General features: G+C 34.3%; 1 protein-coding gene across 6 annotated transcripts in view; it reads right to left on the bottom strand.

Annotated features, from left to right (window-relative positions):
* The window catches only part of Cop1 (COP1 E3 ubiquitin ligase), a 122,918-nt gene that overhangs the window by 37,647 nt on the left and 71,347 nt on the right, over positions 1 to 13,924 (bottom strand). For all 6 annotated transcript variants that reach the window (XM_041662936.1, XM_041662934.1, XM_041662935.1 and 3 more), the window contains 3 exons: positions 5,928 to 6,071; positions 3,219 to 3,327; positions 2,832 to 2,913 (listed from right to left, as the gene is read on the bottom strand). In XM_041662936.1, coding sequence (XP_041518870.1) covers positions 2,832 to 2,913; positions 3,219 to 3,327; positions 5,928 to 6,071 — 335 coding nt within the window. The remainder of the gene's footprint in view (positions 1 to 2,831; positions 2,914 to 3,218; positions 3,328 to 5,927; positions 6,072 to 13,924) is intronic.

Consider the following 13,924-nt stretch of genomic DNA (forward strand, 5'->3'; position numbering starts at 1 on the left):
AAGCTTAAAAGAGAAGGTCTCAAGTCAGAGACATGAACTATAATAGGACGAAAATAATTACACAGAAATACAGAAATATTAATGAATAAAATTCACTGAAGTCTGAACAGCTTCCCTACAAACACTCAATTGTTTTACAGAAATAAAATATATACTGTCAATGGGCCCAAAACAGCCAAAATGGGTCCTGAAAACAATCAAAGATGGCAGATTCATACTTCTTGATTTCAAAACAGCACTATAATTATTAAAACAATGTGGTACTGGAATGAAGATACACATAAAAACCAATGGCATACAATAAAAAGACAAGGGCTAAACCCATGAATGTAAAGTGTAATTTTGTTAATTGTTCCAAGATTATGAAATGGGAAAAGAATAAATAATCTTTTTAGTAAGAGACGTTAGAAATTCAGGACATTTGTGTGTAAAAACAAAGTTGTATTTTTAAACCATATACAAATTAAAATGGGTCAAAGACACAAATGTTAGACTTACTGCAAAACTCATGGAAGAAAATACAGGAGAAAAGTCTCACAACAATGAATTTGGCAGTGATTTCTCAAATATTCTAAAGGCATATACAACAAAAGCAAAAATTAAACAAACTGAACTTTATAACAATAATTTATAAATGTACCAAATGCTATCAACACTATAAAAAGGGAACCCAAAGGTGGAATACAAACTACGCGCTTGGTTAATACCCAGAATATAAAGATAACTCTCATTTCAAGCAAAAACAGAGAAAGAAAAATGAGAATTCTGTTTTTTTTGTGGGTGTGTGTGTGTTAACTTATAATTCAACAAAGATAGCTAGATTGTTAACACACACACACATAAAGAAAGATGTTATGTATCACGGCACTGTAGAGAAATTAAAATAAAAACTATATTCAATTACCCCCCCCAAACCCACTTTTAGACTTTTCTATATATTTTACAACAAATCAAAAACAGCGGGTAGAAAGACATGAAGGCACGTAGGCAGGCAAAAAAAGAAGTTAGTGAATGAAAGCAGGGGGATATGGAAAGAAAAAGGAAAGGTGGGAATAAAGAAAAAGGCAGAGAGGGATGGAGTCAGCTGGGCAGGTAGGCAGGTAAATCCAAACTAAGAGGCTAAGGATGTTGGCATGAATGTGGAGAAATCAGAACACTCAGGCACTATACCCATTATATATGGGATCTTAAATGGTATAGATAACATGATAAATATGGTGACAGTTCCAAAAATGTAACCACAGATTATCATGATAGGGCAATTTCACTTCTGAGAACTAAAACAAATTAAATAAACATATTTGCAGATAGATAGATAGATAGATAGATAGTAATATTGTTCCGAACAGTCAAAAGGGGCCTTTATATATAAAAAGAGGGAAGAAAAAGCACAATATGTGAAATAAAGGCTCCAATGCTGGGACCACTATTATTTAGTCCTTACTGTGGAAGCTACACAATGAAAGGAATGAAAAAAGGCAAAGAAAATTATGGCAACTCTCTTTAAAAGTTATTTTTAAAAGGTTTATATTTTTTCCTTTATATGATTGTATGTTTGTGTGTATACATGTGTGTGCAGATGCCTGTGAAAGCTTGAAGAAGGAATCTGATCCTCTGGAGTTGGAAATACAAATAGAGAGAGACTTGTCTGGCTAACTTACAAACCTACAGAAGTGGGGACTCCAGACAAGGTCTCTGATTTGCCAACTGAGAAGTATCACAGACATACTAATATTTGTTTAATTATAACACAAAAACTACTTAGAAGGCAAACTGAATGTAAAAATACATTCTTTGTTAGTTACACAGACATTCAAAAATGCAGCATAAAATAGAAAAATTCAGAAACTGGAGTACAGTATTTTCTAACATTATTTATTGCTTCATAAATAATTATGTTACAAAAATAATATTCACCATCATTTTTTTTCAATACAGCCACTGCTGAATCAGTTGACAGTTTCCATAGTAATTAATTTTTATTTCCATCTAAAATTTTTTGGGACATGGTCCCCTTTAAATCTGTATAAAGCTGGGTTTATTGGCATTTATTATCATAGGTCACACACAAAAAAAAAACATTCAAAAGGCATTAGTATACTTGATTAAAAAGTAAGTTAACCTGTTCACAACACCTCTACAAAAACAGGAAAGGAAGAATAGTAGAAAATAACAAATAGTAAAGAACGACAAAGAAGAAAAGCAGAAAAGGCCAATTGAGATAAAAAAAAGAGATATAAACAAAAATATTATACTACCATGAGGCTTTAGAATATATTGGATATTTCAAATAATTTCAGATGGAGAAATTTCTAAATGCTTCAGGAAATAAAGTTTACTAAATGGTATATCTAAAACACTTGGTTAAAAGATAATAGTAGGGGTAGACACTGGTAAATAGCACTTGCTATAAAATTGTAAGGAATGGAATTCTGACCCAAGTACCCACAGTAGTGTGCCACTACTGCCTGTAACTCCAACTCAGGGACCTGACACCCTCTTCTGGCTTCTGTACACATATGTGCATATACACGGACACACAAACACACAGACACACACATGAGGCAGGGGGAGGACATACACACACATAAGGAAAATAAGAATCTTTAGGAAGTTGCTAGCAATTCAGAGGGCACCGTGTGACACAAATAGAAAAACCTTATTATGAAGAAGCAGTGCACTCATTTTTCCTTCACTCAGGAAAAACTGATGTCTAACTCAAATTATTTTTGATTCACAAAGGACTAGCATGAGTTTCAATAAATAACTTACATAGCTGTGCCTAAAAGGAGTTCTGGGGAGTGGGAACTCCTGAGGGAAAATTATAGTACCTTTTGCATCATCAGAACCTGAAGCCAAAAGTTTGGGATCCATCAAATTAAAGTCAACACTCCAACACCTCTTTTCATGCTCCTTGATATAGAAGAAAAAAAAATAATTTATTGATATGGGTTGGTGGCACAAAATGCATCAAATGTAAAACAAAGACACTGGTAGAAATCCTCACACTAAAATTAATGCTTTGGTAAATGTATTTGATATATTCTAAAAATAAAGTATGAGAAATTTCTTAGAAAAGCATTTGGTACTACCACAGTTGTTATAACTATAAAAACACTAAACAGTGACTGAAATTTTTTAATTATAAAGCACATGAATATCATAAATTACTGCAAAACAAAAAATTGTTTTAACATGTAGTCAGTTTCCATACTTACCTGATAGACTTTTGACCTCTGTCCTGTGAATCCATCCCATAGTATAACAGTGCCTTCATAGTCACTGCTGGCTAGCAGATTCTTATGGTAACTACTCCAACTGATACAGCTGAATGAAAGAAAAGCTAAAGCTTTAGGATGTAAATAAGTAACAATGGAGCATAATGAATTTCAGTGTGTTCACTCCACTCCTCAAAATGGTTTATATCACTTCACAATCATTTAGAAAGAGATGATAGTATTACCTACATTTCATTTCCTGAGTGAACTATCCAATGCTAAAGTTTACACTTTTTACTCTGATCACAGTATGATAGATACGAACCAGAAGCTGCTACTGATCATCTCTACTACATGTGAAAAGCATAACCACTAATCACAATGATAAATGCCCAGGTGACTCAGAGAATGTCACAGCACAATGACAGATATGAAAGATTGTTGAGCTCTATATTAAGCTTTGCCAAATCATATTAAGAAAAATAAATGAATATAAATTACATTTCTGTTTATATTCAAAAGGTCTTAACCAACATAAGTTATGATTAAAATTCCAATTAAAATACCCCAAAAGATTCAAAGTTTGAACATTTATGACTTTAGCTATTCTCTAAAAGTCTGCATCTAAGGCAGTAAGCTACTGTTGAGACACATACATGTTTAAATCGGGCAAAACAAGATGTATATTACTGAACAAGGTATTAAGAAAAGCAAGTAATGTATTTTGCTCTCTATTGTATTTATGACAAATCTTAGGGCCTGGGAAGAGATCGTTTGCATTTTAAAATATACTCAATTTTCCATTGATGGATTTAGACAGACCTGCACTCTAATTCCAGACTGGATAACTTAGTGTATTTCATAACTGGCGAAAACAAACTGGACAACTCTTGTTAGCTTTGCTTAGGTACAGGTCCTTTTAACCCCACAGATTTTGGCCATTTACTCCAATGTAATATGCCATAAAGTACTATACTAAGCATTTGCCTATGTGCTATGGCAGAGCAGGCGGCAGCACACTTAAACTCTAATTATGTTTTCCTCAAGGGAACAATGAGGATGAATACTTGTCATGAGCCAAGTATTCTGCTGAGTTTACTACTATGATGTTTTAAAGTACAATTTTATACAAGTGATATTACTATAATGGCCACATGCTATAAATAAGTATAAAGGGGTTACAAGTACAAACTCTAGAATTAATACTACCTCAATTTGCTACATATTACCTAGCTCATCCCAGGCAAGCTATTAACTTTCGGTTTTAGCACTCCTCAGCTGTAAATGCGGCAATAATGGTAACCATCTCAGACAATTGTTAAAGCACGCAAGACAATGCCTAACACATGAGCATTTAATAAATTCATTTTTGCAATATATTCTCTGCTTAGAAGACAGACTGATGTGGGATCCCCCTCTGTATGCTGTGAATAAAGAAGCTGTTTCGGCCTAGGGCAGGGCAGAATAGAACTAGGCAAGAAAAGTAAACTGAATGCAAGAAGAAAGAAGGTGGAGTCAGGGACTTGCCATGTAGCTGCCAAAGGAGGTAGATACCATGTAGCTGCCCAAGAAGCAAGAGGTAACATACCATAAGCCTCACAGTAAAATATAAAATAATAAAAATGGGTTAATTTAAGATATAACAGTTACTTAATAAGAAGCCTGAGCTAACAGGCCAGACAGTGTTGTACATAATATAGTTTTTGTGTGATTATTCAGATCTGGACAGCCGGGAAGTAAAAGGCAGTCTCCATTTCAGACAGACTGAAATAGATTCTCAAGTATGAGTGATACTGATAAATAGACGGCTCGTAAACTGTTGTGGGTGAATTAGGAAACAAACGAACATAACACTAGTTTATTACTAACATCATTAAAATGCACATAAAAACACATATACCTTGGATTCAACATCTTTAATCCAAAAATGTCCCAGAATCCAAAACATCTGGAGCACCAAGTCTGTTGGCTAAATATACACAAACTCTTTCGTAGCAATGGATGTGAAGATACACATTCATGGTAAGTGAAGTCTGTGATTAGGTTCACATCTTATCTCCAAGATGTTTTGAAACGCACATGGATGAAAAGCTTAATCAGAAACACTGTGGTACCAAACATTTCAGATAAAGGATACTTAAAACTGTATGTATGTATTTATCAAGATAATAAGGGTACATGAACGACTGATTTCTTTTAGAGCTTACACTAATAATCAGGTGCCCTTGAGAACAGATAGGGAAATCTATTTCTTCTATGAGGTAGAAAAGAGAGGGAGAAAAAGAAAGAAAAAAGAAAAGGAAAAGGCTGATTGTGGAATTCCTGACATTCCTGGGAAACACGTTAGCTCTGCACTGCTATGAACTATAATCCTTATTGAATTAAATTTAAATAGTGTTCTTTCAAAGAAAAACCTAATATTTGTGTGAAAAACATCTTAAAACTAGAAATAACTATAATATTTAGAGACACGTACATATTATGGATTATTTCTGATGTTCAGATACTATTTATAGGCAAAAGTAAATGATAACTTCCACAAAAAGCAAACAATGTCTACAGGAAAGATACTGCTTTAAAACAAAGCATCTCAACATATAGAATCACAGTATTCAGTCTCATGGAAAAGGGAAAATAATGTCATACCTAACACGAATATGGACAGCATCTATATATATATGCTACTTTGGGGCAACAAAAAATAAATACCTGATTTTGGAATTGCAGGTCATTTCATTCTCAGGGTAATGAATATCCACTGCATCCTGGATGACTGTGCCATATTCATAGACTTTAATCTTCTTTGTAACCCCAGCAATTGCAAAATAGTCACAATCCCGATCAAATTCGATACTAATGGGGAGGGAAAAACACATCTTGTTTGTGAGATCATGAAGCAAACCTTATGATATTATACATAGCAACATTTCAGGGTTTTAAGTTTTTCTTTCTTTCTTTTTATTCTTCCAATGCTGGGGCTTGAACGCAAGTACAATGCCAATGAGCTATATCCTCACTGGCACTTTCTATTTCTAAGAGTTGCCTCTACAGATAAGACAGCTTCTTGACATAGTTTCAAGTTTCCCTACACCACATGTCCAGAATAAGTCATCAAGACATCAAATTACAAGAATTAGGAAACTATATAGATATATACCTGTCAAGGTGAACTTTTGTTCCTAGACAGCTGACAAATTTTTAAGTTTACCTTTAATAACCACATTACACCTCAGTATAGAAACCTTTAATGATTTGAACTATTACACGTGTCAATTGAAAATTACCAATTAGTTTTTTTCATAAATTCTTGTTATTGCTCTTTCAGGGAATGTGATATTATTTTAATAAATCTGAACAAGCAGAATTACTGAAGCAATTGGGTAGTGACAAAGGGACAGAATATTAATAAAAACAGAGTAACTAAATAATCCTTACTCCCACCGAGACCATTCCTTATTCCCAAAACAAATATTATCTCTCTGAATTACAAAATGTTAATGCACATCCCTTATTGCACAAATAGGGAACTCTCTCTAAAAAAACAAAACAAAAACAAACAAACAAACAAACAAACAAAACTCCTCTGTTCCTTTTTAGAGGACTTAGGGAATCCACCCCTTTCCACTCTAAATACAAATTCCAAAGTAAGCTATTTCAATACAATATCTTATTCACTCCTATCATACAAGCTAGAAATCTAACTCGCCCTGATGTGGGTAAAAATTGAAATGAACCATCATATTTAATACTTTTCAATATAAATTTAGTTTCCTTCTAGAGGTTTAGCTGTAACTCTAGAGAATACAAGAGTTCCCAATGATCTATAATTACTAATTCTCTTAACAACCACATGAGGAAAACATTACTACTATTAACAGTTAAGATTACTGAGGGTTAGAGTGAAGTAATCTGCTCAAAGTTGGCTGGTTTTCAAGTGTATGAGATGATAGTTATCAGGTAATCTGGCTTCACAGTCGAGGCTACTAATATTTAGGTTAAATCAAAAATCAAACCTCCTATGTGCAAGTCAAACTATAAAGTATAAAGGTTAAAAACTCGAACTCTAATAAAATCTGTTATATATTTCTGTACCTACATATATCTTCCCACCAATAAATATCAAAGTACTCATTAAATGCATATAAATACAACTGCATTATATATGTGTATAAATACAAATACTTATATGTGAGGTATTTAGGAGTGCTAGCCAGATGATATACTTTAATGGATTACTTGTGCAATACTCATGCAGAATTAACTAAGTTACTACTTAGTTAATAATTCAATAGGAAGCTTATTTAGCTGATGACTAAGAAAAATATACATTAAAATTTTCTTAAAGACACATTAAAATACTTTTCTAAATTAGTCTCAAATCATTTCTTAATTTCTAAGTCTTACAAAAAATTTCAGTTAAGTGCCAGCAACTACAGAACAACTCAGCTAATAACCCTGCCAAAAAACACAATCCAATAAGACAGACTTACTGGTATTATAATATTAATGTACATCTGCCTCAGCTACCACCTGTGTTATGAATTCTAACACCAGAATTATATTGATGACAACTTTTCTATCCCAGTGCGTATGCACAGACACACAGATACACAGACACACACACAAATGATATCTGTGCTGGATATGTCACTTTAACCTAAACTATAGTTATTTAGAAATGGCCAATCACAAATGAAAGAATGGCCCCATTATATTGGTCTGTAGACAAGCATGAAGAACATTTTCTTAATTAGTGATAGATGTGGTAGGCCTCAACCCATTGTGGATAGTTCCACCCTGGGCTGTTGGTTCTAGGTGCACTAAGAATGCAAGCTGAGGAGGTCACAAGCTAATAAACATTTGTTCATGGCCTCTGCATCAGCTCCTATGTCCAGGTTCCTGTCCTGTTTAAAAGGTCCTGCTTTGACTTCCCTTAGTGATAGACTGTGCTGTGGTACTATATATGGAAATAAAGCCTTTCCTCCCCAAGTTGCTTTTGGTCACATGATTTTATCATAGCAACAGAAATCATGACTAAGACAGACTGGCAAGTGACAGATATTGGAACTGAAATCTACTCTTAACTGAGTTGGTTTAGAATGCCTAGTTCAAGAACCAGTCATATAATTCCTAAATATATTCCCTCCATCTATACTCCTAAAAAAATGAAAAGTACTCTAACATACAAGTGAAAGTGTGTAAGAATAGGCAAACTTCTAGTTTTTAATACAAACAAGTTTAAGTGTTAACCTGTTATCAACTGACCAAAATCCCCACACAATGGCCTGCAGACACAGCCTTTGCTGACGCTTGGTCTCAGATATCCTTTTCCTCTGTCAGGATGTGTCATTACTTACTTTAATTCGACTGTGGAAAAAAAAGTCAATTTTTATTTTTTTTGGTTTTGGACTCATTGCTATTTTCTTCCATTTGGTTATTTAATGAATATTTTGGGGAGTAAGACATGATGATTCATTTCTATAATCCTAGTGCTCAGAGGCTGAGGATTCTAAATCTGAGAATGCCCTAGGAGACAATCAGACATTTTCACAAAAAACAAACCCAAACCCAATACAACTGAGCCCAAAACCTATTACACTAGGAACATCAAAGCCTTAGCATTATACTAAAAAGTAAAAAAGAAAATGAAAAGGAAAGATCTGAAAAATGCACCATGTCTGTGAACACTAACTTTTAGGTGCTTAGGGATTTCTAGAACCCATCTAAAATGAATATTCTCTTATTCCATAAAATGGCATTTCAGTTATTTTGATTATGATGTCAGATAACACAAGAGCAGTACAAAAGTTTAGCAATGTCAAATTAGGATGAAATAAAATAAAAAGTATGGAAACTAATCAAAATGTACCTGTTTGTTCAATTAATTCCCCCAAAGAATAAGAAGGCTTACTATTTACTGTTAAATAAAGCTTCATTTCTGCCTTCTACTATTATCTACAATTATTAAAACTACTGATAGAAATTTATTACAATGAAAATTCAATTTCATCAACCAAGAATGTCCTAGTAAGATACGCCGCCACCACCACCACTACCACCACCACACACGCACTTAGGTCATCTGAGAACCCTCTGTTCCAGAAACTAGTCATATGACTTCTTAGACCTGATTCCCCTGATAAGGCCCAACCTACACTGGCTGTGAGGCCAGATCACACAGCCTAGGGATCTCCAGTACCTGTCTTCCTCTGTGAAGGTAGGCCCTACAGAGGCCATAACACTTCCTAGGAACCTCAGGCACCAGGTGACCAGTCTGCCCACAAGATTTCTTGCACCCATCTTCCCCAGGTAAGGCCTGTATATATTATAAGTACGCCAGGGTCCACCTTCATTTTCACCAGGCCCATCTACAGTTCCCAGAAATATTGCTTCAGGAGGCCAACCCACAGGCCTTCAACATAACCTATCCACTAGAAAATTTCTTTAACCAGGTACCTAGAGGAAGACAGTTATTGCCATCATACTGAATTAGTCCTCTCCTACACTGTAAATGCTGCATGGAGGCAATATAAATCAAGACAAAACAAACTGAACCAACAAACTAAGTCAGATGTGCAAGTCTCAAAAGAAAAACAAAATGAAAAAAGCCAAACATACCAAAAGATGATTAATTCCATAATAATGGTGCCTACTGAAATTATTCTAGTATATGAAGAATTGCAAGAGTACTACCATGTTTAAACAAAGACATGAATATAGTTTAAAGAACAAAAATAAAGAAAAGTCAACCGAAGACATGAAAACTCAAGGAATAGTATTGCCAGAGAAACTCCAAAATGAAATGATTCTGAGAATGAAAACCCCAGTAAGCCAAGTGAAAAACCTCACTATGTACAGCACAGAAATCAGGGCTAGAAAATAAAGTAAAGGAATTTTATCAGTTAGTAAAGGTCAATGATAATCTTTTAAAAATGAATAAAAGGATAGTTATGGGACACCATGAAAAGATATAACCTTTCAATTATGAGGATAGAAGAACAATAATATAGCAAAAGCATAGAGAATATTCTCAATAAAACCATAGAAAGTTTCCTAAACTCAGAGAAAGAGATGCCCACCCAGGTAAAAGAGGTCTACAAGACCCCAAATAGACAGAATCAGAAAAGAAACTCCCCCAAACCCAATACAGTTAAGACATTAAAAACATAAAATAGTGAAAAAATGAAAGGTTCCAAGAGAGCAAGGTCAAGTTACTTCCAAAGTCAAGTTCATTAGAATAACATTCAAGCTGAAAAATTTAAAACCAGTGGACATGGAAAGATGTGTTCTAGGTTCTGAAAGCTAACTAGTATCAACCTAGAATATTATACCCAGCAAAACCATCTGCAAAATTTAAGGAAAACCTGAAACTTTGCACGATAAAAACAGACTAAAGAACTTAAAAGCACTACTTCAATTCTATCAGATGATATTTGAAGGGAAGACTGCAATCTGGAGACAGAGATCACAGAGAATAAGCCACTCAAGAACAGTTCAAATGAAAGGGGGTGAGAAAAAGACAGAAAACAAAATGACAAAAATTAAAACACATCCTTTAGTAAGTCTTGAGTAAATGGGAATGGAGAAAGCAAACCAGCACTGACAAAGATGCTTCACCCCTATGGCTAGCAATGACAGTAATGTAAGGTTCTATGCTTAAGAGGGAACAAGCAAATCAACAATCTTACCCAGCTTTGAACTTTGCAGCTACAATGAGGATTGACCTGACAAGGGTTATCTTCATTGGAACAATAGTGGTATGCATGTTATGAGTAGCCAATGATTTTCTCAATAGATTTAAAGCACCAAAACCTGTGACTGACTAGGTCACAGACATTGAGGGGGAAAACCCAATACTAAGTCCTTATCTTTATATCCATAGATTAGTGTACCTCTCAACCCTCATCAAAGTTTGTTTGGCTACCCTATCCCAGTAGATGGCAATAAATACAAGTGAACAAACTGAGGAGCATAAGAGACCGTGAAGTGTTCAGCTCTAAATGGGACATCCACATCAGACTTCCTCCTCCACAGGGTTCAGGAAACACCACGGAAGAGGGGGCAGAAACACTGTAGGAGCCAGTGGGTATCTAGAGCAAAATAGTTTTGCCAGACACAACAGTGCACTGTGCGCACGCGCACACACACACGCACGCACACACACACACACACAGCAGTAGTAAGTGAATCATAGCTACACAAGATCAATACAACTTCTGTGGAGAATTTCTTTTCAGGGATCTAATCTCTGAGAGACTACCTAGGCTTTGGGGGATAGCTCTACAACCATGCACATGAATGTAGCATGTAGGCCTAGTGGATTCAGTGGACTTATTTTATAAAATTAAAAAACAAAGCACAGAGTTTGGAAGGGAATGAAGTAGGGTGGAATTTCAGGGGGAGGGATGGAAGGTAGACCTGATAAAAACAAATTATATGTATGAATGAAACTGCCATTAATAAAGAATTCAATCTCACCAAATTTATTTATTTCCAAACATACTTTTTTCTTTTGAAAAATAGTATTATTGGAGATGTACTTAAGCATGGCAATAAATTGCATTTTCTTTCACATTTTGCAATTTTCAATTGTTTAAGAATGTGATTTATTTCAACAGTTGAAAAACATAATTACACTATAAGAAACTGACATATCCTTTGTCAAAAGGGCCATAAGTCAAGTGATTAAGTAGCAAGGCAACAGACCATAAAGCACAGCTGATTAATGCATCTTTCCAGTACAATGTAGCTCAGGCAATGAAAAGTTGTATGTGCCCAAGCAGTTAATTCTGTCATTATGCCTCACAGTCTGTTATATCTTTATGCAATTATAAAAATAAAAATGAGTATTAACAAACAAGATAGATTAATGTCCCCAAACACTAGAACCTAATTTATCAGAAAAAACATAGTAAGAACAGTTGGTAAAAAAAAAAAAATCCTATTTAACAAAATAGTGTGCCTCAAGAGTCACAAGGAGCTATAATTTCAAAGAAACAGATCACAGCCTTAGAAAGTGATTATTATAATGAAAAAGATATTGCCAGATCTTTAGAGAACACAAATACGTGCAAAAACAAAAACAAATAAAATTAGTGTCATTCAAAGGACTTTCTCCTAAAGCAGTAAGTTAAAGCTCTATAATAGTTATTACACTGAGGGTTAAGCACTATTTTAAACATTAAGTTTAACTCCAAATGTCTACTATGTAGATGTTAAGTCATTTGGTGTAGGTCATATCAAGTAATTAAAATTCAAAGGGCCCAATTTCAGTCTATGCTCTCAGTCATCACTCAAAACTGTCATTTAATGAGAATAGGCTGTTCTTCAAAGAACATAACCTTAGGCAAGAGCATACCATAGAATAACACTATACTCTGCTACTATACATATAATAAAAAAAGAATAACCCTAGAAAACGAATTAGAGGGGGAAAAAAGAATGAGAAAGTCTTAAGGATTTTCAATTAATAGGCAAAAATACACAATATAAATGAACGACAAGCATGAGACACACAAGACACAGCAATTCAGAAGTCAATGATAACTCAAGAAAAACAGAATGATGCATGAATATTCTTAGCTATCAAACATCTAAATGTCCTTTTTCTGCTAGTTAATCCAGACACAGTGTTCCCCAAAATTACAGAAGTACTGGATGTGCACTAATGCTAACTCAAGCTACTTTAATAGCTCCTTACCAAAATCTAATCTTACATATGAACACATACGCATGTATATTTACTTTAATTATGGTCTCTGTGTGTGCACGCACATGCATGTACGTTATATTTGTACCACATGCATGCAGTTGTCCAATTAAAGCATTTGATCTCTTGAACTAGTTACAGGTGGCTACGAACCATCAGATATAGACAGAAACTGAACCCTCTGCAAAAAGAGCAAGTGCTCTTTAACAGCTGAACCATGTCTTCAGTCCCTCTAATCCATTTAGAAAAGGAATTAGAATAAATTTCTCAAACCAGATCGGTGACATAATCATTTACTATTGTATAACGTCCCAATCTTAATGAGACCCATTACAGTATCACTTGAATGCTTTTAAAATTTAATTTTTTTAAAAAATTATACCCCTCAACATATAAAGGAGGGAAAAAAAAACCCAAGTTTCAATTTCAATCTTGCCAAATATGTAATCAACTACCCTACCTACAAGTAATGGGTAGGTTCAAACTGTATGTATGCTGTCTGAGACTTCCTAAACATAAACAAATATATAAGAATTTGTACTGTTTAAAATAAAGTAGATGGGATGAGATCACATTTACACTGTGGTATCAAGTAGCATTTCTTGGCAATCATTCTGCATCTGTATATTTTAAAGTCACCTTATTTCATTGTAGTGGTTGTACAAAATTCAACTGTAAGAATGTTTTTCTTTTACATCACTAAAAGTCATTTAATTTTGATTTTTGTTAGTGTTGTTCTTTTGTCTGGTTTGAGACAGTGTCTCATGTAGCAATGTCTGACTTTTGTAAGTGAGGATGACCTGGAACTTTTGATCTTCCTGCCACACCTCCAAATGCTAGGTCTTCTATAGTTTTATTTAATTTTTGGACTTTGTCACAGATTACAATCTGATATGATTACGTGTCTCAAAAAGTAAAATGTTTATTTTCTCTTGAAGATTATCATGAATAAAAATATTTATAACTAAAACCTCATTCTATTAGTTACTTTTCTATT

This window comes from Microtus oregoni, unplaced genomic scaffold (genome assembly GCF_018167655.1).
Source record: "Microtus oregoni isolate MIOR12 unplaced genomic scaffold, Mior012 000013F_ref0000133, whole genome shotgun sequence".
Lineage (NCBI taxonomy): Eukaryota > Metazoa > Chordata > Mammalia > Rodentia > Cricetidae > Microtus > Microtus oregoni.